The 25010-nt window shown below is 47.9% G+C and overlaps 1 protein-coding gene across 1 annotated transcript in view; it reads right to left on the bottom strand.

The window, feature by feature from the left end:
• PTH1R (parathyroid hormone 1 receptor) overlaps positions 1–25010 on the bottom strand; it is a 133718-nt gene that overhangs the window by 11664 nt on the left and 97044 nt on the right. Inside the window, exons 5-11 of the mRNA XM_060280998.2 lie at positions 23619–23713; positions 20902–21088; positions 16950–17103; positions 12514–12574; positions 11286–11352; positions 5911–6005; positions 1097–1238 (exon numbers count right to left, since the gene is read on the bottom strand). Coding sequence (XP_060136981.1) covers positions 1097–1238; positions 5911–6005; positions 11286–11352; positions 12514–12574; positions 16950–17103; positions 20902–21088; positions 23619–23713 — 801 coding nt within the window. The remainder of the gene's footprint in view (positions 1–1096; positions 1239–5910; positions 6006–11285; positions 11353–12513; positions 12575–16949; positions 17104–20901; positions 21089–23618; positions 23714–25010) is intronic.

Raw genomic sequence — 25010 nt, 5'->3', positions numbered from 1 at the left:
CATTTGTTTCAACAAATTTCCACTATAAATTGGGTAATAGGACGGATTATCAATAATCATGAAGTAAACCGTTTTCCCTTTTGTATGAGAGAACTGTAACCAAATATCTTGCTACAAGCAGTGTTCTGCTCGAGTCACTGTCTTGTAGCAGATATGTTAACTGAGACTCCGAGTTCTCAGTCAAACTTTCTGTTATTAAGGGAAGTAGAAATCTGTGGGCCGTAACGGATAAAGATGACAAATAAGATGGAATTTGCGGTGTAAGCCGTATACCAATATTCAGCGGTGAACATGTACCACTTCCCACTATGACATTTTGTTGGAGATCAAACTCATCTAGTTTTTGTATAAGTGTTATTTTGGCCGAGGCGAGATCTAGTTTCAATAGGTCCGATGGAGACAGTCCATAGGACACGATTTTTGTATGAATCTTCTCTGCCCATGGGCTAGCAAATTCGTCTCGCCAGAGACATTGAATAAGAGAGATGAAATATACTTGGAGTTGAGAGTGAATTTCATGCTCTTTATTCAGCTCGTAGTCATCAAGGAGAAGAAGAATGCCCTTTCCCCAAAACCATCTGCTTATATACATTATTTACACAATGGGCTTTGCGTGATTGGCTACTTCAGGGCTACACCTGTGGGCCAATCAGGTTGTGGATTGACTTCTGCCTGCAGCCTGATTGGCTGCTCCTGCAGGCCAATCAGGTTGCGGATTCACTTCTGCCAGCCACCTGATTGGCTGCTCCTGCAGGCCAATCAGGTTGTGGATTCACTTCCACCTGGAGTTGGATTGGGTGGCTCCTGCGGACCAATCAGACTGCTGATTCTGGATCCTATTGTTATATGATTCAGCTCAGTACATAACAATAGAGTTTTGAAAGTCTGTGTCGCAAGGACAACCAAGAACAAAAAACAGCGTTTTCTAGAGAAGGGATTTTTAATTCTAAGCGAATGGCTGAATTGCTCACACACCGAGGCAGTTTTAGCAGACGTCTCAGAAATAGATTTTGGACTATCTCCAAAGACATCAGGTTTGCAGAGGCCCCCCCCCCCCCTACATAATCCGGGGCGTCCCGGACAGAGAACCCCGTACCTGGAAAGAGTTGAAGAGCATTTCATAGTGCATTTGAATTTGCCAGATGATCCCTGACACTTCGGTGTACGGCATAGCCATAAAAACAATATAATGAACTCCAAAGAGAGGCATGAGGACCAGGGTGGATTTCAGAAGCTTCCTGCAGAAGAGAACAGGGAGGAAAGGGAAAAACGTTAGGAGAAGTTGAATTCGTTTCCAGACCACGAACCACAATGAAATACCGACATCCAGGTGTGAAAGTGGCACCTCCCCTCGCTGGAATTTTTTAAGCAGAGGTTGGATGGCCATCCGCCATGGTGGTTAAAGTCGAGAGCCCTGCATTGCAGGGGGTTTGACTAGATGACCCCCCGGTGCCCCTTCCAAGCAGAGTTCTAGGATTCTATGATTTAAGCTTCTGTGAAGAGAACCCCCCGGCAGAAGGCTCAGGAGGAGTTTCCCAGGGTTGAAAGCTTTAGCAAGAACTTTTGGAAGGCAAGAGCTGTTTGACAGTGGAATGGACTCCGTCGGGAAGACGGTGGACTCTCTTTCCTCAGAGGTTTTTTAAAACAAGAAGTTGTGATTCCTGAATCGGAGGGGGTTGGACTGGATGATGACCCTTGGGGGACCTCTTCCAACTCTGCGAATCTTTGCTCCTATGGGGGCTGACTGAGGTGGATTGGTCACTGCCCCATCCGCCCCCAACTGTGGCAAATCATCAAGGCCATTGAGGAACCTGCTGTTCATCCACACAATAATAATAATAATAATAATAAATAATAATAATAATAATAATAATAATAATATGTTTATTTATACCCCGCCCATCTGGCTGGGTTTCCACAGCCACTCTCGGCGGCTCCCAACAGAACACTAAAAACATGGTAAAAGATCAAACATTTAAAAACTTCCCTAAACAGGGCTGCCTGTGGACAGGCCCGGCCCTACATGCAGGCTGGGTGGCGCAGGGCACCACGGCGCCGGCCCGCCAGGAGGCGTCGGGAGCTGCGCCCACCCGCTGGCCGACCGGTACGCCACGCAGCAGCGCCTGTTGCACCCGCGCTGTGCGCGGCGCCCACCCGCCCACCGTGCTGGGAAACTGGGTGGGAGGGCGCCGGAACGGGGCGGGAGGGCGCCGAAGGGATCCGCCGGGTGCCGGGAGCGCTTAAGACGGCGCTGCCTTTGGATGTCTTCGAAAAGTCAGGTAGTTGTTTGTTTCCTTGACATCTGATGGGAGGGCGTTCCACAGGGCGGGTGCCACCACTGAGAAGGCCCTGTGCTTGGTTCCCTGTAACCTCACTTCTCGCAGGGAGGGAACCGCCAGAAGGCCCTTGGAGATGGACCTCAGTGTCCGGGCAGAACGATGGGGGGGGTATAGAGGCTCCTTCAGGTATACGGGGCCGAGGCCATTTAGGGCTTTGAAGGTCAGCACCAACGCTTTGAATTGTGCTCGGAAACGTACTGGGAGCAAAGGTTGCAGAAAGCGCCTCAGAATGCCTAAGCGGATGAGGACATCTGGTACCATTCAGGAGCGGTGCTCCCCGAAGGAACACTGACTGGAAATGATGCTGTCGGAGGGAGGAGGAAGAGGGAGGGGAAGGAAATGCCCTGCCAACAGTTGCCGCAGCATGGAGGCAATTACTAAGGGGCACCCGCCACCCTGAGGCCCAGCCTCTTCTGCAGCGAATAGCGGCAGCGGATGGGGTTGGAGGTTGGGGAAAAACATCATTAAAAGCAAAACAAAGCAGCCGAGAGCCTCCAAAACCATAATGAGTAACAAACCTCAAATAGCGTGTAATAAATCAGTAGGTAGATGATAGGCTTCGGTGAGGCTGGAAAACAAGGCTTGGCATTTTTTTTTATTGCCAACGGCAGCTGGTGCAAACTCCCTCCTTCTGCTTTAAATTAAACATTTTCCTTCCAAGTTCTCAAGGTTCTCTCTTCGCTCCCCACCCTTTTCTCTTCTAAACAAACTCGGCCAATCTGACGAATGCGAACCTCCAGCTTTGCCAGTATTACTCCGATGTAGCTGTGATCGGTTAAGGCTGAGCAGGGATCTCCTTGCATGTCGAATTCTGAGGAGGACGTCTTCCTAGACCCTTTTAAGAACCAACACGGCGGCTTTTAAGCCGGTTAGAGAGCTAGGAAGTTCCATGAATTGTAGAGTTGGAAGGGGACCCCCAAGGCTCATCTAGTCCAACCCCTCCTTGCCATGCAGGAATCACAGCTGAAGAATCCCCAGCAGATGGCCATCCCACCTGTGTTGAAAAACCTCCAGTGAAGGAGAGTCCACCACCTTCTGAGGGAGTTCATTCCACTGGTCCACATCACCATCAGAAATGTCCTCCCTTATATTTCGTCGAAATCTCTTTTCTTGCAACTTGAATCCATTGGTTCGGGTCCTACGCTCCAGAGCAGGGGGGGGGGGGGGGAGCTTGCTCCATCTTCCACATGACAGCCCTTGGGGTATTTGAAGATGGCTATCTTATCTCCTCTCAGTCTCCTCTTTTCCAGGCTAAACTTACCCAGCTACTCATCAACCGTTCCTCATCAGGCTTAGCTTCCAGACTCTTGACCATCTCAGTCCCCCTCCTCTGCACGAGTTCCAGCTTGCCAACAACCTTTTAAAATTGCGGCGCCCAGAATTGGACACAGTATTCCAGGTGTGGTCTGACCAAGGCAGAATAGAGCAGGACTAGGTACTAGGGACCCAGGTAGCACTGTGGGTTAAACCGCAGAGCCTAGGGTTTGCTGATCAGAAGGTCAGCGGTTCGAATCCCTGCAATGGGGTGAGCTCCTGTTGCTCGGTCCCAGCTCCTGCCAACCTAGCAGTTCGAAAGCACGTCAAAGTGCAAGTAGATAAATAGGGACCGCTCCGGCGGGAAGGTAAATGGTGTTTCCGTGTGCTGCTTTGGTTTGCCAGAAGCAGCTTTGTCATGCTGGCCACATGACCCGGAAGTGTCTGTGGACAAACGCCGGCTCCCTCGGCCTATAGAGTGAGATGAGCGCCGCAACCCCAGAGTCGGACACGACTGGACCTGATGGTCAGGGGCCCCTTTACCTAGGTACTATTAGTTGCCTTGATCTGGACCAGGGTCAGCAACCTAAGGCCCATGGGCCGGAAGCAGCCCATGGAGGTCGTTTGACCGGCCCACGAGCTGACCCCGAACTGAGCCACCCACGCGCTGAAAATCGGATGCGTGCGCGATCCGTCCCTTGGAGGGATCTCCATGGGACCGATTCGGCCCAGGCAAGATAAACCTTGCTGACCCCTGATCTGGACCATGAGTAGGCAACCATAGAATCGTAGAGTTGGAAGAGACCACGAGGGCCATCCAGTCCAACCCCCTGCCAAGCAGGAAACACCATCAAAGCATTCCTGACATATGCATGTCAAGCCTCTGCTTATAGACCTCCAAAGAAGGAGACTCCACTACACTCCTTGGTAGCAAATTCCACTGCCGAACAGCTCTTACTGTCAGGAAGTTCTTCCTAATGTTTAGGTGGAATCTTCTTTCTTGTACTGTAGTTTGAATCCATTGCTCCGTGTCTGCTTCTCTGGAGCAGCAGAAAACAACCTTTCTCCCTCCTCTATATGGCATCCTTTAATATATTTTTGAACATGGCTATCATATCACCCCTCAACCTTCTCTTCTCCAGGCTAAACATACCCAGCTCCCTAAGCCGTTCCTCATAAGGCATCGTTTCCAGGCCTTTGACCATTTTGGTTGCCCTCCTCTGGACACGTTCCAGCTTGTCAGTATCCTTCTTGAACTGTGGTGCCCAGAACTGGACACAGTACTCCAGGTGAGGTCTGACCAGAGCGGAATACAGTGGTACTATTACTTCCCTTGATCTAGATGCTATACTCCTATTGATGCAGCCCAGAATTGCATTGGCTTTTTTAGCTGCTGCATCACACTGCTGACTCATGTCAAATTTGTGGTCTACGAAGACTCCTAGATCCTTTTCCCATGTACTGCTCTCAAGCCAGGTGTCACCCATCCTGTATTTGTGCCTTTCATTTTTTTTTTTTTGCCCAAGTGTAGTACTTTACATTTCTCCCTGTTAAAATTCATCTTGTTTGCTTTGGCCCAGTTGTCTAATCTATTAAGGCCATTTTGAAGTGTGAACCTAAGGCCTGTGGGCCGGATGCGGCCCAATCACCTTCTCAATCCGGCCCACGGACGCTCCGGGAATCAGCGTGTTTTTACATGAGTAGAATGTGTCCTTTTATTCAAAATGCATCTCTGGGTTATTTGTGGGGCATAGGAATTCCTCCCCCCCCCCCAAAAAAAATATAGTCTGGCGCCCCACAAGGTCTGAGGGACAGTGGACTGGCCCCCTGCTGAAAAAGTTTGCTGACCCCTGATCTGGATACTAGACTTCTGCTAACAGCATGTGTGGGGTTAGGCATTTTTCGGCTGAAGATGTTCTAATTGCAATAATAATAATACAATAGGCAAATGAATGGGGATCAACTCAGAGGGACAGATTCAAGAATTCAGCAGTTCAGCCAATGGAACCTCTGTGACATCAGGGTAGCTCAGCCAATCACTGCCAGAGGCTTTGCCTACATCACCATCATACTGCCTCACAGTACGTGGACTGGGAAACAGAGCATCTTCAGTGATATTTGGACTCCAGCTGCAATCAGCCCCAATCAGCATGGCCAGTGGCCAGGAACGATGGGAACTGTAGTCTTAGTCTAGCAGTTTTTGGAGGTCTATAAGTTCCCCATCCTTGTCTTAACAGATCCCAGGATATGGATAGGCTGTAGGCATTCCCCTTCTCTGAAACCTCCCTGCAGGGTTGGATAGCCCCCAAGCACTTACCTATACTGTTGCCTTGTGTCGCACCTCCCCGCATTTGTTTCTCGGAGTTTGGTTGCGAGGACTCTGAGAATTTTGATAAAAAGGATAAAATTTGCCTGGGAGAGAAAGAGAGACAAAGCGTTTTAAAAGGGTGCCGTGGAGAGAGGCGTCTTGAAACCCCTCTCCAGCTTCTACTAAAAGGGTCAGTTGTTGTGGGAGAAATTCCCCTTGGGGGGCTTCAAGGAGGGTCACACCCCATTCCCCAACTGGTCAGACTTTATTCAGTAATGCATTGCAGAAGAAGAGTCCAAAGAGTTTGCAAAAAAGAGAGAAAAAAAAGCCTTGCATTATTACCATAGCTGCCAAGTCTCCCGTATTCCCCGGGAAACCCCCCGTTTTTCCGGCTGTCCCCAGCCGAAAAAACGGATTTTTTTGTTTTTCCCCAGTTTATTCTGGCGTGGCGGCCATTTTGGAACTGGGCGGAGCATGCTCAGAAGCGACTTTTGATGCTGCTTTGCCCAGTTCCAAAATGGCTGCAGCGTGACTTCTGGTGCGGCGGCCATTTTGGAACAGGGCAGAGCAGCATCAAAAGTCGCTTCTGAGCATGCTCCGCCCAGTTCCAAAATGGTGGCAGCGCTACTTCCAGTCTGATCCCTTATTTCTCAGGCTGGAACTTGGCAGCTATAATTATTACACATTATTCATATGAAAAATAAGTCACCTTGGCTGTTCCAGCCTCTAGGCCAACCAACACTTGCTATCCCATCGCCCCATCTCTTCACCCAGCCAGAGTCCTTGAAATGTAACTTTACTCAACCCATTTTCACTGAACCTGCCAGAACCCTCCTTGTACCTTATCTAGAGTCATTTCCCCCCTTTAACAGCCAGTGTTAAGGTCTTCCTGAACTGGTCCTTATCAGTTTTATTGTCAGGCTGCACTTTGCATATGTGGGTGAAAGAGGAGAGCACAAAATATGATCTGAAGCTCAACATCAAAAAAACCAAGATCATGGCCACTGGTCCCATCACCTCCTGGCAAACAGAAGGGGAAGATATGGAGGCAGTGAGAGATTTTACTTTCTTGGGTTCCATGATCACTGCAGACCATCTGCAGTCACGAAATTAAAAGACGCCTGCTTCTTGGGAGAAAAGCAATGACAAACCTAGACAGCATCTTAAAAAGCAGAGACATCGCTTTGCCTACAAAGGTCTGTATATATGGTTTCCCCAGTAGTGATGTATGGAAGTGAGAGCTGGACCATAAAGAAGGCTGATCGCCGAAGAATTGATGCTTTTGAATTATGGTGCTAGAGGAGACTCTTGAGAGTCCCATGGACTGCAAGAAGATCAAACCTAATCCATTCTGAAGGAAATCAGCCCTGAGTGCTCACTGGAAGGACAGATCGTGAAGCTGAGGCTCCAATACTTTGGCCACCTCATGAGAAGAAGAGAAGACTCCCTGGAAAAGACCCTGATGTTGGGAAAGATTGAGGGCACTAGGAGAAGGGGATGACAGAGGTCGAGATGGTTGGACAGTGTTCTCGAAGCTACGAACATGAGTTTGACCAAACTGCGGGAGGCAGTGGAAGACAGGAGTGCTCACTGGAAGGACAGATCCTGAAGCTGAGGCTCCAATACTTTGGCCACCTCATGAGAAGAGCAGACTCCCTGGAAAAGACCCTGATGTTGGGAAAGATGTAGGGTACAAGGAGAAGGGGAAGACAGAGGACGAGATGGTTGGACAGTGTTCTCGAAGCTACGAACATGAGTCTGACCAAACTGCGGGAGGCTGTGGAAGACAGGAGTGCCTGGCGTGCTCTGGTCCATGGGGTCACGAAGAGTCGGACACGACTAAACGACTAAACAACAACAAACTGGTCCTTATCAGTTTTAATGTCTTTGCATATGTGACATTCGCCTCTCCCTGAGCTTTACAGAAATTCCATGTGTTCATCATGCACCTTGAAAATCTGGGAAACTGGATTGGAAAAGGTGGATAGCTCAAGCTTTATCTCCCTCTTTCGTAACTCTAGAACTCAGGAAGCTGAATGTTGGTCGATTCAGATAAAAGAAGCGCATTGTTAAACTATGGAACTCACCTCTACTGGAAGCTGTGATGGCCACTGATAGAGAGCTATCAATTGTTACTAAGTCAGCATGACTATGCTATGCCTCCACAGTTGGAAACAGCAAGGCTTCTGAATACTAGCTTCCAGAAACCACAGGAGGGGAGAGGGCTCTTGTGTTTGAATCCTGCTTGTGTGTCCCCCCCCAGGCACCTGGTGGTTGGCCACTTTGAGAACAGGGTGCTGGACAAGATGGTCCATTGGCCTGATCCTGCAGACTCTTCTTATGTTCTGGCTTTCTTCATCGGTCCGTTTCTTGGCTGGAAATCGCTGGGCTGGTTTTTCCTTGGCACGAGGAGGTGCCAACAGCCCGGACCACACAAGGATGCTTCGAAATCCAGGCAGGGTGGAAGAGACAGCAAGACAACAGAGGAATTGGGCAGGATTAGTGCGGTGAAGTGCCAGGGCCCACAAGCCTTTCAAATTTGTGGTCCAATTAAGAGAAGACAATGATTTAGATGTGATGGAAGTTTGATGTTCTTCAGAGAAAATCCCAGAGCGGTGGACCATTTTGCAAATGTTCCTATTCAGTGTCTTTGGTAGCCTTGACTGAAGGCTGCCATAGGTCTAGAATTCCCCAGACTTATCTAGGATTCATCTGTCAGAAATAGCGTCCGGGCTGATTTTCAGAAAATCAGCAAAAATGTCCGGGAAAACCCATGTCAGAAGTGTTGATTTTTTTGGGCAAATTTCCGTAAAAAAATAGCTCAAAAACATTTTTTGGGGGGGAGAATTTGCAAACCCTACATGACCTCTCTTTCCTGTCAAGTTCTGTTTTGTTTCCTTTTGTTTTTGGGGTGCCCCGGGGTGAGGAAGGGAGGGAAAGGGGGAGAATTCTTCTGCAGCAGAGCGGAGAAAACCGCGTCTGGGGTTTCTCTGTGTCGAAGCCGAAAAGGCCTCCTCGGAGAGAGAGAAAGAAAGAAAGAAAGAGGGAAAGCTCGGCTGTTCTGCACTCGGAATACATTACGGAAATGAGTGCAAGATGTTCGGATTGCTGTTGGCGCAGATGTTCTAAGATGCACTTTTGCTGTCAGGGTTTCTGTCCGATCTGGAACGAGCGAGAGACAGACAGACAGACTGACAGAGCAGGCCCACAAGAGGAGAGAGGCCTGGAGATCATTGAAGAGGGACATTGCTCTGGTCAAAGGTGCATTCTGCTGCTGCTGGTCCTTCTGAAAACAAAGCAAGTCTCTAGTCCTCATGGTCCCGAGTGATTTAGGAACAGAAGAAGTGTGCGCTGGGTCAGGCCAACGGCCCATCTAGTCCAGCATTCTCTTCACACAGTGGCTGGTCATATGCCTATAGGAAACCTGCAAGCAGGATTCGAACACAAGAGCAACTCTCCCCTCCTGCGGTTTCCAGCAACTGGTCTTCAGAAGCATTTCTGCCTCTGACTGTGGAAGCTGCTGGTAGCTCTCTGAACTCGTCTAATCCGCTTTTAAAGCCATTGAAGGTGGTGGCCATCACTTCCCCTTGTGGCAGGGAGTTCCACAGTTTAACTATGCGCTGTTTGAAGAAGTCAGTTCCCCCCCCACCTGTCCTGAATCTTCCAATGTTCAGCTTCGCTAGATGTTCACAAGTTCTAATGTTACGAGAGAAGGAGAAAAACTTCCCCTTTTTTCATGCTGTGCAAAATTGTATAAACTTTTATCATGTTGCCTCTTACTTGCCTAATGTTATTAATGCATAATAATAATAATAATAATAATAATAATAATAATAATAATAATAATCATCGCCTTTCCCCCAGACTGGGACTCAAGATGGCTTACACAAATTAAAAACAACACAGATAAAATGCAAAAAGCTGAAAACATAGAAGATCATTGTTAAAAAGTAATTAAACCCTAATTAAAATTAAAACAATAGGGGGGGGAACCATAAGTCTATTCAAATACAAGCAGCCCTTTCTCGCTGCTGGTTCCTCTCCCCCCGCCTCTGCCGCTGATGACAAGGACAGATCTCGGGGTTCGGAGAAGCGCTCCTTTCTCGCTGCTCGGCTGCCCGCCTCACTCGAGTACAAGGCGAGGGCAGCTTTTTCAGCACAAAAAATGTGCTGAAAAACTTGACTTATACGGAGTATATACGGTAATAGATTGAAAGCATAGTTCTGTGAAAGTGAAATGAGGCAGATGGAATATTTGTCAAAGACAGTGGTATCTTGGTTCTCAAACGCCTTGGTTCCCAAATGCAGAAAACCCAGAAGTAAGTGTTCCGGCTTTTGAACTTTTGTGAGAAGCCGAACGCCCGATGGGGTTGTTGGCTATTGTTTCCAGGGCGCCTGCACCAATCAGAAGCTGCGCCTTGGTTTTTGAAAATTTCATTTGACTTCTGGAATAGATTAAGTTTGGCGCTTATGTTTTTGCTATTTAATTTGCGTTTTTGTTTTTGAGGCTTTTTCAGTTAATTTGTTTTTGTGACTGTGTGGAACCCAGTTCAGCTACTGACTGATTGATTGATTGACTGCAGAAATGGATAAAGCCCCCCCCCCCCATCCAAACACTGACTATCAGGAGTGCAGGTAAGAAAATAATAATAATTTTAACTTTTATCATCTACAATACTGTCTTATTTTTTTATAGTACAGTACATTGATTATTGCTTTCATTTTATGGATGAATGGTTTTGTTAGATAGTAAAATTCATGTCAAGTTGCTGTTTTAGGGGTTGTTTTTAAAAGTCTGGAACGGATTAATCCGCTTTGCATTACTTTCAATGGGAAAGCGCGCCTTGGTTTTGGAACGCTTTGGTTTCGGAAGGGACTTCCAGAACGTAATAATAATAATAATAATAATAATAATAATAATAATAATAATAATAATTTATTTATACCCCGCCCATCTGGCTGGGTTTCCCCAGCCACTCTGGGAGGCTTCCAACAGAAAAATGAAATAAAATAATCTATTAAAGATTAAAAGCCTCCCTGAACAGGGCTGCCTTCAGATGTCTTCTAAAAATCTGGTAGCTGTTTTTCTCTTTGACATCTGATGGGAGGGCGTTCCACAGGGCGGGCGCCACCACCGAGAAGGCCCTCTGCCTGGTTCCCTTCAACTGTACCCGGCTCGAAAGTGCATCATTTTAATAAGCATAAACCATGGCAAACACTGAGAAGAATGTTGCAAACTCAATAAGTAATAATAATAATAATAACTTTCACACTGTTCCTGGCTGCATCCTGCTCCCACCCCCTGTTTCCTCTTGAGCCGCCCCCCCCCCCGACGAAGAGTCTCCCCTTCTCCTTCTCTCTCGACCCTAATCTTCTCTACTTACCATTACAGCTATGAGGATAGGCACTTGAATAACCCATTTGAAGTAGCCAGCACTCAAATCCCAGCACCTGGGGACGAAAGAGGGACGCCGTCAAGGCTAAAGTGACAGTCGGGGCATTTTGGCCCTTGAGGAGAACCACAAAACTGTGCTCTCCCCCCCCACCCACCCCCTGGAAGAAGGAGCGAGTGAAGATCGACCTCAGGAACAAGAGGGGAATAAAAATCTACACTGAGTTCTGCTGCCCCATGGATTCTGCCGCCCGAGGCGGTTGCCTCTTGGGTGAGCCGGCCCCGATTACAGTCAGGGCTGGATTTAGGTTTGATGAGGCCCTGAGCCATAGCTGCCAAGTTATCCCTTTTTTTTAAGGGAAATTCCATTATGCTGAATAGGCTTCCTCACGAGAAAAGGGAAAACTTGGCAGCTATGCCCTGAGCTCCGTCCGCCATCTTGGATGCGGTTTAGATAGGATTTTTTCTACTTACGAATTTTTAGATAGACCCTAATGGTATGGGCTGTCTGGCAGTAGGGCAAAGGAGAGATCCACACCACGCACTCAAAGCACATCAAATGCACATGACCCCCCCCCCCCCCAATAACAATCCTGGAAACTGTAATTTCCTCCATGCAGAGCTATAATTCCCAGCACCCTTAAGTTACAGTTCCCAGGTAGCCATGTGCCTTAAAATATGTGTTGATGTGCTTTACACGTATTGTTTGGATCTCCTTAGGTAGCCTTGGAAGGTTGTTAAGTAAGGTTGGACGGCCCTCTATTGGGGTTATGGTATCAATGGGTTGGCAAGAAGTTGGTGTTCAGCACTCCCAGGTCACAGCCGGATCTAGGATGGGTTACAACCCCAGCGCTACCTACAAATGTGAAATTTGTGAAATGAAAGAGACGTGGGGGGTCCACAAGTGGATATTTGGGTTAAAGGTGGGTCCCTGGGTCTAGATAATTTCGAAAGCAGGCACCGACAAGAATGCTACGAAGGCGCCTGCCTGATATCAATAGGCAGGGAGTTCCAAAGTTTAGTCGTTGCTGCAGTAAAAAAAAGTTTGGAGGAATGAGTAATGCGCGGCACATGAGCCGGTGCCCGTTCTGAAATGGAAACGGTTGCTTGGGCACTTATGGGGCGAGGGCATGCAATTTGGGATTTGTGACCCATGTCAGAAGAGCCGGGATAGAGCCCCGGGCTCTTTAAGAAAGGGAAAGAGTAGCTTATAGACTTACTCTGTGTCTGCAAACATCGCCCTTAACGTCGCCCAGAATGTAACAAACACAACAGGGAGCCCTGGAAGAGAAAAGGAAAGGAGGCATTATACTGTCACTTTGCAGGAACATAGGAAGCTGCCTTATGCCGAGTCAGACCATAGGGTCCATCTAGCTCAGTAGTTCCTACTCTGGCTGGTGGCCACTCACCAGGGATTGAACCTGGAACTCTCTGCATGCGAAGCAGATGCCCTGTCATGGAACTACACCCATTCCCCTTTTGTGGCAGCCATTTCCTGTTTTCATTTTGTGCGGAACTAAATGGCTCAGGACCGCAACAGCAAAAGGGTGGCCTCTCCCCGTATGAACCTACCCGAACCCTGAGACCCTCATCTGAGGCCCTCCTTTGTGTGCCTCCTCCACGAGAGGCCCAGAGGGCTGCAACATGAGAACAGGGCCTTTTCTGTGGTGGCTCCCTGTTGGGGGAAGGCTCTTCCCAGGGAGGTTCCCCTGTCCCCTTCGTTTCATATCTTCAGCCGCCAGGTGAAAACGTTCCTCCAGTGGTGTAGCATGGGTTGCAGGCACCCAGGGCAGGCAAACCACTGGTACCACTGGAGCGACCCACCCTCAGAGCCAAAGGTGAAGCACAAAACTGCCTGGGCCTCCCTCGTTGCCCTTGGTCCTCCTGTCCCTCTGCTGACACATCCCCCTTACATGTGTAAGCTCCTTGGGGCAGGGACCTGGAGGATTTCTGTTTGCTGCCGCTTGCACTGTAAAGAGCAGTGTTTGTGGGCACAAAATTGTATGTTCACATTCTCCATTGATCAGGCCCCCTCTCTCACACCCAGACACATGGACTGCCCGCTTTCCACAAAACCTCAATGTGTGGCACCGCCGAAATTGACTTCTATAGTATCCACATTGCATGCGCTGTGCATCTCCAGTCTATAAGCACAGTGTGTACAATGCAGGTCCTATAAGGTCAGGGCATCTCAGCTGAAGCTGGCCAAGGGTTGCCTCCCTGCTCTCCAGAACTGGAATGCACCATGGAAAGGGACAAATGACAATGTAGGCGCACTCAGAGGGGAAGTGGTCTGAGGTTGCGGGTTGTGTGTGCGTGTCACAGGCGATGCGTTGCGACTACTCTAGAGTAACGACTCTCCAGACCTTTGCCTTTTCATGCTCTTATTAAGTGCAGGGTATTTACAGTGCTAGAGCTATACAGGATACATCCACTCAGTCTGACCCAGAACCCTGGAATGGCGCACTCCGCGTCCTCTTCCAACATAAGAGTCTGGGCACCCCAAATCTCCTCCCGCATTTCCTCCTGCGTAATTCCGGAACCGGAGGGGAAAAGGGTCTCCTTTCCATGTTTTCCTTCTCCCCCTCTTCCCCCTCTCTCTCTTCCTCTCCCATGTGCAGCAAGGGCTCTCCTATGCTGCTAGAGCCCCGTCTCCTCCTTCCTCCTTCCTCACTGGACTCTTCCCCCTCCCCGCTGACGCTACTGCTGGTGGAGGAGCTGCTCCTCAGGATGGGAGGGGGCTCTCTGTACCCTTTCCCCCTCACAGTGTGTGTTTGAAATATACTCGGAGTCGAGAGTGAATTTCATGCTCTTTATTCAGCTCTTAGTCATCAAGGAGAAGAAGAGAAGAATGCCCTTTTCCCAAAACCATCTGCTTATATACATTATTTACACAATGGGCTTTGCGTGATTGGCTACTTCAGGGCTACACCTGTGGGCCAATCAGTTTGTGGATTGACTTCTGCCAGCAGCCTGATTGGCTGCTCCTGCAGGCCAATCAGGTTGCGGATTCACTTCCACCTGGAGTTGGATTGGGTGGCTCCTGCGGACCAATCAGACTGCTGATTCTGGATCCTATTGTTCTATGATTCAGCTCAGTACATAACATCGTTAAAGAACCATCACTATTTCTGCAGGAGGGTCTCTGCCTCCATCGTCCTAGAGACGCCCAATCAGAATGAAAAAGCCACTGAGAAGACACTTCCCCTCCCTTAAGAACCTAAGAAGTGCATGCTGGATCAGGCCAATGGCCCATCTAGTCCAGCAAACTCTTCTCGCAGGGTTCGACCAGATGCCTCTTGGAAACCAGGGGGGAGAATGTGAACTTGCGCTCTCCTTCTGTGGGTTCCAGCAACTGGTTTCAGAAGCATTGATGCCTCCAACTGCATAAACCTACCAACATTTCTTCAATGAAAACAGGGATGTCCTATTTCAGGGACGTCCAACTCCCGATAGACTGTGATCTACTCACAGTGTAAGAAAACTGGCAGTGGTCTACCCATTGTCTTTGGATGGATCAAAGTTGTTGAGCTTTTTTGGGGAAGCCAAGGTGACTGAGGTTTTTTTTAGGGAGCAAATGAACGAATGGAACCGAATATATGAATGAATCAGTCTAAATATATGAATGAATGAAACTGAATGAGCATTGCAATATACACAGAACATAATCAAAAGTTGATTACAGTAGAACCTCGGTTTATGAACACCTCGGTTTACGAATTTTCGGTTTACGAACACCGCGGACCCATCTGGAACGGATTAATTCACTTTCCATTACTTTCAATGGGAAAGTTCGCTTCAGTTTATGAATGCTTCAGTTTATGAACAGACTTCTGGAACCAATTACACCCATGCTTCGGGTTAAGTACGCTTCAGGTTGAGTACTCCATGGACCCGTCTGGAACGGATTAATCCACTTTCCATTACTTTCAATGGGAAAGTTTGCTTCAGTTTATGAACGCTTAAGTTTATGAACAGACTTCCGGAACCAACTGTGTTCATAAACTGAGGTACCACTGTATATAAAACACAGTTGAGGGTCCTGAATCCCCAGACCGATAGTGGAACTTAATCTGATGGCCGACTTTTTTGCTAGGAAGCAAAAGCTGCTGAGCTTTTATTGGGAAGCCAAAGTTGTAGAGCTTTTTTTTTTGGGGGGGGTGAGTACATCACTGAGAGGCCAGAGATCTATCAGGAACACCCCATAATCTACTAATAGATCGCAATCTACCTGTTGGACGTGCCTGTCCTATTCCATACTCTCCCATATTTCTTCAATGAAAACAGGGACATCCAATCCATACCCTCCAATATTTCTCCAATGGAAATACAGTGGTACCTCAGTTTGCGAACTTAATTCATTCCAGAAGTCCATTCTTAAATTCAAAGCATTCTTAAGTCAAAGCATTCTTTCCTTACTGAGGCCTCCCAGCCTTGGTGCCCTTCCACTGTTCAGCTTCCGTTCAGCTTCCGAGGCAAAGTTCGCTAACCAAAACACCTACTTCCGGTTTTGCGGAGTTCATTGCCCGAATAGTTCGTTAACAGGGCTGTTCGTAGACCGAGGTACCACCGTGGGGACGTCCTATTTCATGGCCTCCAATATTTCTCCAGTGAAAACAGGGACATCCTATTCCATACCCTCCAATATTTCTCCAATGGAAAGAGGGATGTCTTATCCATGGCAGAACAGGCACCTCCGGTTGCGAATTCCTCGGGATCCGACCAGAGCTCCGGAATGGATCCCGTGCGCAACCGGAGGTTCCACTGTATTTTCTTGTTTACTTAAAAGTCTGAGAGTGATTTCTTTGTCGAGAGGGAAACATAAAAAGGGAGAAAGCAATCCAGGTTTGCCTAGGCATCCTTGGATATCATAATTGTTCTGGAAGATATAATAATAATAATTTATTATTTATACCCCGCCCATCTGGCTGGGTCTCCCCAGCCACTCTGGGCGGCTTACAACAGAAAAATGAAATAAAACAATTAAACATTAAAAGCCTCCCTAAACAGGGCTGCCTTCAGATGTCTTCTAAAAATCTGGTAGCTATTTTTCTCTTTGACATCTGATGGGAGGGCGTTCCACAGGGCGGGCGCCACCACCGAGAAGGCCCTCTGCCTGGTTCCCTGTAACTTGGCTTCTCGTAGCGAGGGAACCGCCAGAAGGCCCTCGGCGCTGGACCTCAGTGTCCGGGCAGAACGATGGGGGTGGAGATGCTCCTTCAGGTATACTGGACCGAGGCCATTTAGGGCTTTAAAGGTCAGCACCAACACTTTGAACTGTGCTCAGAAACGCAACCTTGTCCCAAACAGCTTCTAGAGAAAACCTGTGCACAGGTGGTGCTTTTTCTCTGCAAGAAGAGGCATTTGCATTCTCACACAAGTGAAAAGAGGAAGGATAATTACTAAACAAAATATCCTCTCTTACTCATCTAAATTAATCCAACAGAAAAATCCAAACCCAGGGCTCATCTGGTGTCCTCTCCTGGGGAAAAAAAAACCCCTACCAATTTCTTTCCCCAACATTACTGAAAGTCCATTTTCTCATATCCACATCGCTACACAAACATGCCCCATCTATCTCCTCGATCAGGTAATCTCTCAAACCGGCCAGGAAACTCTGAGCAGTCGAGTAAGGCCGACGGGAGGCAAGACTCACCCCAGCCAAATAGCGTGAATCTCCAAAGGTATTTCTTCTCCGAGAAGAAGGCCATGAAGATGAGGCTGTGAAGGTAGAGTCCTTCCACCAGGATCCAGTAGTAGTTGGTGGCCAGGAAGTATAGGAACAAGGTCACTGCCACCTTGCAACCCACCTGAGGGAGGTCGGAGGAAGGAAAGGAGGAAGAAAAGGGGGTTAATAGAACACTTAGAAAGGCCACAATCTTCTTGTCAAGACCCACCCTCACTGCCAACATTATACTATGCAAGTCAGGAGCCCATGCAAGTCAGGAGCTGGTCCAGTTCTGAGCACGAACTTGACGTTTATCAATACAGTGGTACCTCTACTTACAAATAACTCTACTTACGAATGTTTCTACTTACGAATGGAGCTCCGTCCGCAATCTTGGATGCAGTTTAGATAGGATTTTTTCTACTTACAAATTTTTAGATAGGGTTGCTTCGACTTACGTTTTTTTTCTCCCAATGCATTCCTATGGGATTCGACTTACAATTTTTTTTGACTTACGAATGTACGTTCGGAACGCATTAAATTCGTAAGTAGAGGTACCACTGTATATCCGGACCGACCTGAAGAAGGCATATGAAATGAAGACCTTAAAAGGACGTCTCATTGCTGTCGGGAGTCCTTTGTGTACACAGTCCTTATCTACAAGATTTACTACAAGGTTGAACTCTCAATCTCGGCTGTATTGAATAGCGAATTGCAAGACCGTGTACATATTTTTTTTCAAGCTCCTTGTGACTGTACGTCTATGCTTTGTGCTGATATTATTTTGAGTCATAATACGAATTGCAGTGGGACATTCGGTGTGCATTATACTTTGATTATATGCAGAGCTGGGTTCGATAAGACCTCACCACTAGCATCATCATCAAGGCCATTGAGGAACCTGCTGTTCATCCCCACTATAATAATAATAATAATAATAATAATAATAATAATAATAATAATAATAATATATTATTTATACCCCGCCCATCTGGCTGGGTTTCCCCAGCCACTCTGGGCGGCTTCCAACAGAAATATTAAAATACACTAATTAGAATACAGTACACTAATTTCTTAAAGATTAAAAGCTTCCCTAAACAGGGCTGCCTTCAGATGTCTTCTAAAAGTCTGGTAGCTGTTTTTCTCTTTGACATCTGATGGGAGGGCGTTCCACAGGGCGGGCGCCACTACCGAGAAGGTCCTTCTGCCTGGTTCCCTGTAACTTGACTTCTCGCAGCAAGGGAACCGCCAGAAGGCCCTCGGCACTGGGCCTCAGTGTCCGGGCAGAGCGATGGAGGTGGAGACGCTTCTTCAGGTATACCACCCCCCCCCCCGCTAAGATGCACCCAGGAGAGGGATCTCTCATCTTCCTGTTGGAATATCCAGGACAGATAACAGGAAGTACTTCTTCGTGAAGCACAGCACCATTTTTCTGTAAAAAGGAGGTGCTGGAACTCACCATGAACACCTCCCTTGTTCACTTAAGGATGTCTATGGTGCCCTACTGGGAGATGCAGACACTGAGTTTTGGCGAGTTTCAGCTCAGGCTTTTTTCCCCAGCCGGAACTCTGTTCTGGCACCTCTCAGGTGGTTTCTGGCACTTCTCCATTGCTATGATAAGAGCACTTCTTTTTCTAGAAAAATAGCCCTGACAAAGGTTTTTTTTTAAAAAAAGGGTAAGGGACCCCTGGATGCTTAAGTCCAGCCAAAGGCGACTATGGAGTTGTGGTGCTCATCTCGCTTTCAGGCCGAGGGAACTGGCGTTTGTCCACAGACAGCTTTCAGGGTCATGTGGCCAGCAGGACTAAACTGCTTCCGGCACAACAGGACACAGTGACGGAGCGCATGGAAACACCGTTGACCTTCCCGCCACAGCGATACTTATTTATCTACTTGCACTGGCTTGCTTTCGAACTGCTAGGTTGGAAGGAGCTGGGACCGAGCAAAAGGAGCTCACCCCATTGCGGGGATTCGAACCGCTGACCTTCGGATTGGCAAGCCCAAGAGGCTCGGTGGTTTAGACCACAGCGCCACCCTGACAAAGCACATAGCTAAGCTACGGAACAAGGTCCGTATAGTTAAAGCTATGGTTTTCCCAGTAGTGATGTATGGAAGTGAGAGCTGGACCATCAAGAAGGCTGATCGCCAAAGAATTGATGCTTTTGAATTATGGTGCTGGAGGAGACTCTTGAGAGTCCCATGGACTGCAAGAAGATCAAACCTATCCATTCTGAAGGAAATCAGCCCTGAGTGCTCACTGGAAGGACAGATAGAGAAGAGAAGACTCCCTGGAAAAGACCCTGATGTTGGGAAAGATGGAGGGCACTAGGAGAAGGGGATGACAGAGGATGAGATGGTTGGACAGTGTTCTCGAAGCTACGAACATGAGTTTGACCAAACTGCGGGAGGCAGTGCAAGACAGGAGTGCCTGGCGTTCTATGGTCCATGGGGTCACGAAGAGTCGGACACGACTAAACGACTAAACAACAACAAAGCTACGGAACACCCTCCCACAGGAGGCACCGATGGTCACCAACTTGGGTGGCTTCAAGAAAGACAAATTCATGAAAGAGGGGGCTATCGATGGCTACTAGCCACGTGGCTATGCTGTCGTGTCCACAGTTGGAGAAAGCAACGGCTCTGAAGACCAGCTGGTTTCCCAGAAGAGGCATGTGGGAACACGGTGCTGGTCTAGATACCTTTGACCTGAGTCAGCTGCAGGGCTCCTTACGTCCTTAGTCAAGGCCGACTGGAATTGTTGGAGACCGTTTGGGTTTTATTTTTTAACCTTGTCAGTGATTTGAACGCAGATCCATAGCAATGGCATGTTTGATTGCAAAGGCACTCGCCCCTTGGGGAGTGAATGAGCAGCAGTTCGAGTTCATAACATGTTGCCAGAGATGGATCCTTGGATTAAATGAGAGAATAATGAGGGAAGCAGAGAAAGGATGTTGGAGCTTGATTTAAGAGAGAGAGAGAGAGAGAGAGAGAGAGAGAGAGAGAGAGAGAGAGAGAGAGAGAGAGAGAGAGAGAGAGAGAGAGAGATTGTGTGTGTGTGTGCTAGAATGGGGAGTGGTGCCATCTAGTGGTTAAGGGATATTAACCACTGGGAATATAAGAAACAAACAAACAAAAAATTCCTTCCAGCAGCACCTTAGAGACCAACTAAGTTTATCATTGGTATGAGCTTTTGTGTGCATGCACACTTCTCCAGACACACAGGGTGTATCAGAGTAGGGACTGGATCCTGTCCCTTCGCCGCTGGCACCTCGCCTCTCCCCGCTGCCCTTAGCATGTCCGCCTTTGATAAGGAGCTGCACCTGGGCCGCCTGCCCCCTTGCCCGCCGGAATCCGCTGGGGGAAGTGGCTAGGTCCTCCCCAAAATGTGCATACGGTAGGTGGCTCCTTCTGGGAGACTGGGGGCCCGGATCCTTTTCCTTTGCCGCTGCCTCGCCTCTTCCCCCTGCCCTCGGCATGTCCGCCTTCCATAAGGAACTGCAACTGGGCCGTCTGCCCTTCACAAAATATGCATACGGTATGCGAGGGGGAGGGGGGGTGTCGAGGTGGAGGGTGATGTCACATGGGGGAAGATGATGTCACACACTGCGGCAACAGAGAGAGGGGTGTCATGATGTCATATGCATGTCCTGGGAAACGGGGGCCCTGACTGAGCCACAGCAACACGTGGCCGGGTACAGCTAGTGTTAATTATAAAATCGAATAATAAAAAATAAGGATGCTGGACTAGATGGGCCACTGGACTGATGCAACCACCTCTTCAGACACTCTTATGGTCCTCCTCTTCTGGGATTCTGGGATGCCCACCAGTTCCTTAAGTGCCCAGAGGTGCAACCCTGTTCTAACCCACCCCTGTTTTAACTGTCGAATCCAGTAGAGGTGTTGTACCGAGGGTTGCTGCTGCCCAGGGGCTCATACTCACCAACTGGGACTTGTCTGCTGGAGGTGCCTCCGTGATGGACTTGAAGTCTTCTTCCGAGATCCGCTCCATCTCTTCCAGCGCCGAGCCGGAGTACAGGACGGCGTCCTTCACGAAGATGCTGATGGCTCGCAGCATGTAGGAGACAAACAGGTGCATGTGGATGTAATTCCTTGTGCAGTGCAAGCGCCTGGCGTGGGAAACAGAAGGCGGAAGAGGGATGAGTTGTGGGGAGTGAGAAGGGCCGTCTCTTAGGTTAGCAACAATGTATAGAACTGCTACAAATATATGTTGGAAATGTAAAGAAAAGGAAGGCACTTTCTGCCATATGTGGTGGACATGCAAGATAACAAAAGCATTCTGGGAAACGATTATGTAATGAGTTGGGGGAAATGTTTAAGATAACTTTTGTGACAAAACCAGAAGCCTTTTTATTAGGAATTAGTGGTGAAGAGATACCAAAAGAGCAGAAAAGACTATTTATGTATGCGACGACAGCTGCGAGAATGCTTTTCGCCCAGAGATGGAAGGAAGACAAAGTCCCAACCAGAGATAACCAAGAAGATGGACTATGCCGAAATGGAAGGATCAGAAACCAAGAAGATAAGAAATTTAATAAAGATTGGGGAAATTTTAAAGCGTCTCTTGAAGAACACTGTAAACATTTTAAAAACATTATCAGGATTACCGTAACACTTGTAATGCAATAGTTTTATGGTTAAATTTGGGAGCGTAAAAAAAAAGGATAACATTATAAGATGCAGGAGAAAAAGATTTACAATGGAAACTGGGTGGGGGTGGGGAGGGAAAACCAAGGATTCAAGGAATCCTATATATGTATCGAAATTGATTTTATTTGAAGGTAAACAAGACTTGTAAAAAAAACTTAAAATAAAAATTAAAAAAGAGAGACCCATTTGCTCAGGAAAGGATTTCCCCATGGCAGACCTGCTCTCCAGGAGATTCCTCCACCCCCACACCACTTCTGCAGGAAAAATTTGGACGGAAAGGGGAAGGAAACTCAGATTTTTGCAAGACTTCTTGCTTGGGGAACTTTCTGCCCATTCAGTTTGCTGTTGTTCCATTGGACAGCAGATCATCTAAGGCAGTGATGGTGAACCTTTTAGAGGCCGAGTGCCCAAACTGCAATCTCAAACCCACTTCTTAATCGCAAAGGGCCAACACAGCAATTTAACCTGAATACTGAAGTTTTAGGTTAGGAAATAAACAACTCATACATTAACATCTTTTGTCTTAAAAGAAAAACACAACAACAACAACAACAACAACAACAGCATATTATTATTCTTATTATTCTTATTATTATTAATACCCCGTCCATCTGGCTGGGTTCCCCCAGCCACTCTGGGCGGCTTCCAACAGAATATTAAAATAGCATAATCTATTAAACATTAAAAGCTTCCCTAAACAGGGCTGCCTTCAGATGTCTTCTAAAAGTCTGTAGTTGTTTTTCTCTTTGACATCTGGTGGGAGGGTGTTCCACAAGGTGGGCGCCACTACCGAGAAGGCCCTATGCCTGGTTCCCTGTAACTTGGCTTCTTGCAGCAAGGGAACCGCCAGAAGGCCCTTGGTGCTGGACCTCAGTGTCCGTGCAGAACGATGGGGGTGGAGACGCTCATTCAGGTATACTGGGCCAAGGCTGTTTAGGGCTTTCAAGGTCCACACCAACACTTTGAATTGTGCTCAGAAACAATAACAGAGCTTCCAACTGCTCACAAGCATAAGATGATCCAAACAAAGTAAGCAAAGCAATCTGAAGTGCTTTCATTGACTAAAAATTATTTGGCAGAGAATTCCACACTTTAAGGATTTCATTTCCATGAGATCTCTGCATCGACCGCGCAGACGGGAATTTCCCGCTTTTAAGCTCCAGCTTGAGCAAGCAAGTGTTCTCGGCGTGGCCCTCTGAGCGCGTGCAGAGCAGTGCCCCCCCATTGCGCTGCCATTTCCTGAAAGGACCCTGGGGGCTGCCGCACGTGCTAGCCCAGCTCCCTCACCCACCCCAACCGGCCCCTACGCAGGTTGTCTGGCGTGGCCCCGGGCGTGCCCTCACCCGCTGCACTTGGCTGTGGTTGAGCTTGGTGAAGAAGTACGCCAGCAAGTGGGGGACAATCATGGCGCGGCAAGGCTGGTGGGGCCCGGAGCTACCCAGCGCTGGAACAAAGTGGCTTCTTGAGGCCCGCCAGCGATGCCATCCTCCCCTGTTGGCTCCCGCATGACACGCCAATGGGAGGCGCCGGGCAGGAGGAGGAAGAAGGCGGCTGCCCGGCTGCCCAATTTGAGCTGAGGACTTGATGCGCCGCCCTCACCTTCTGCCGGCTCTGTGCTGGGGCGACGGCGCATGTGCACACAGAGAGGGCTCTGAGTGCCCCCTCTGGCATGCGTGCCATAGGTTCGCCACCGCTGATCTAAGCATCAAAGCCCTTGAAAACAGCTCTTTGTCTTCAGCAACGGGGACCCAGGCCAGCAGAGCCAGGCATGGCCTGGGAGGGAGAGTACCAAGGGCCGGGTCAAGATGCTCAGAGGGCCGCAGTTTGCCCCTGACCTGATCCGGAGGTTCACCACCCTTGCTGTAGGACTAAAGCAGTTCAGGCAATGGGTAGCCGAGACTTCTGCAGTCCTTAAAAATGTTCAAAATAGATACCTGTGTGCTCACACACTGCTTATGGCAGTGCAGACGAGACGTTGCAGCTACTTACCTGAAGTATCCTAGGATAAGGACAGCGATGGTTAGAGACCCCAGCGAGATGGAATACCCAACGGTGTAAATCAAATAAAGGCGGTCGAAGACTTCCTGAAGCAGACACAAAGTAAGGGGAGAAAGAGAATGTTAAGGGAATTGCATTGAGAAACTGCCGTTAATTTGGTTTCTCTGCGAAGGAACACAGGGAGCTGTCTTATACAGAGTCAGACCATTGGTGCATCCTGCTTGGTATTACCTGCACTGACTGGCAGCAGCTCAGGCAGGGAATTTTCTACCTATTTGGAGATGTCGGGGGCATAGCTGCCAAGTTATCCCTTTTTTTAAGGGATTTCCCCTTATGCTGAATAGGCTTCCTCGCGAGAAAAGGGAAAACTTGGCAGCTATGGTCGGGGGTTGAAACTGGGACCTTTGCATGCAAAGCAGATGCTCTCGGGGCAGACCCTCCAAGTGTCCCTGATTTGGAGAAACTGTCCCGGTTTCTGATTTCATCCCAGAACATCCCACTTTCCCTTAAGACGTCTCTAATTTCGTCAGAGAAATGTTGGAGGGTATGGAGTTATCTGACCCCCCCCTCCGAGCCATCTGAAAGCAATCCTGGAAAGCAATAGACTGGAAAGAGAAGTTGCTGAATTGCAACTTATTACCAAACTTAAAACTATGGAGAAACCTGGTCTGAATAGAGACATTGGATTCTTATCTCATTATACATAATAAAGCTATTTTTAGCCATCTCACCCCTTGCTTTTTTCCTGTAAGACCAATTGCTGTCGTCAACAGGTTTACCACACCTATCAGCCAATCACCCATTCCCACCACCCTTCTGAGTAATACCCCTCCCCACCCTCTCACTATATATAAAGGTCTGGTGGCTTCTATTTCAGTGTATCTGAAAAAGTGTGCATGCACACGAAAGCTCATACAAAGAGCAGACTTAGTTGGTCTCCAAGGTGCAACTGGAAGGATTTTTTAAATTTTTGTTTAAAATTTCTGGGAGATGATATATAATGAAAAGAAAAAAATGTTTTAAAAAAACTTTGTTAAAAAAACAGAAGCTTTTTCATTAGGAATTATAGGTACCAAGATACCAAAGGACGAGAAAAGATGGTTTATGTATGCAACACTTGTAAAGTAACGGAAGGTATGGATAATGTAGAAGGATAAAAAATTGGATAAGTATTGATATGCAATCGTAAATATTACCATTATGACCCATGGAAGGGATGGGAGGGGAGGGGAAGTCAGGAGAGTCAGAGTAATCTCAATATTTGGATTTTGAATTGTTTTAGGTTGTATGTTTCTACTCTTTAAAATCAAATTATCCTGCTTGATCGACAGGCTGGAATGTGTGCAGAGGACGGCCACTTCCTATCAATTCAGGATTGAGGCA

This window comes from Zootoca vivipara, chromosome 11 (assembly GCF_965207765.1).
Source record: "Zootoca vivipara chromosome 11, rZooViv2.hap1.1, whole genome shotgun sequence".
In the NCBI taxonomy this organism is placed as follows: domain Eukaryota; kingdom Metazoa; phylum Chordata; class Lepidosauria; order Squamata; family Lacertidae; genus Zootoca; species Zootoca vivipara.
Note: the sequence above shows the minus strand (reverse complement) of the source record. Positions and strands in the feature narration are given on the sequence as shown.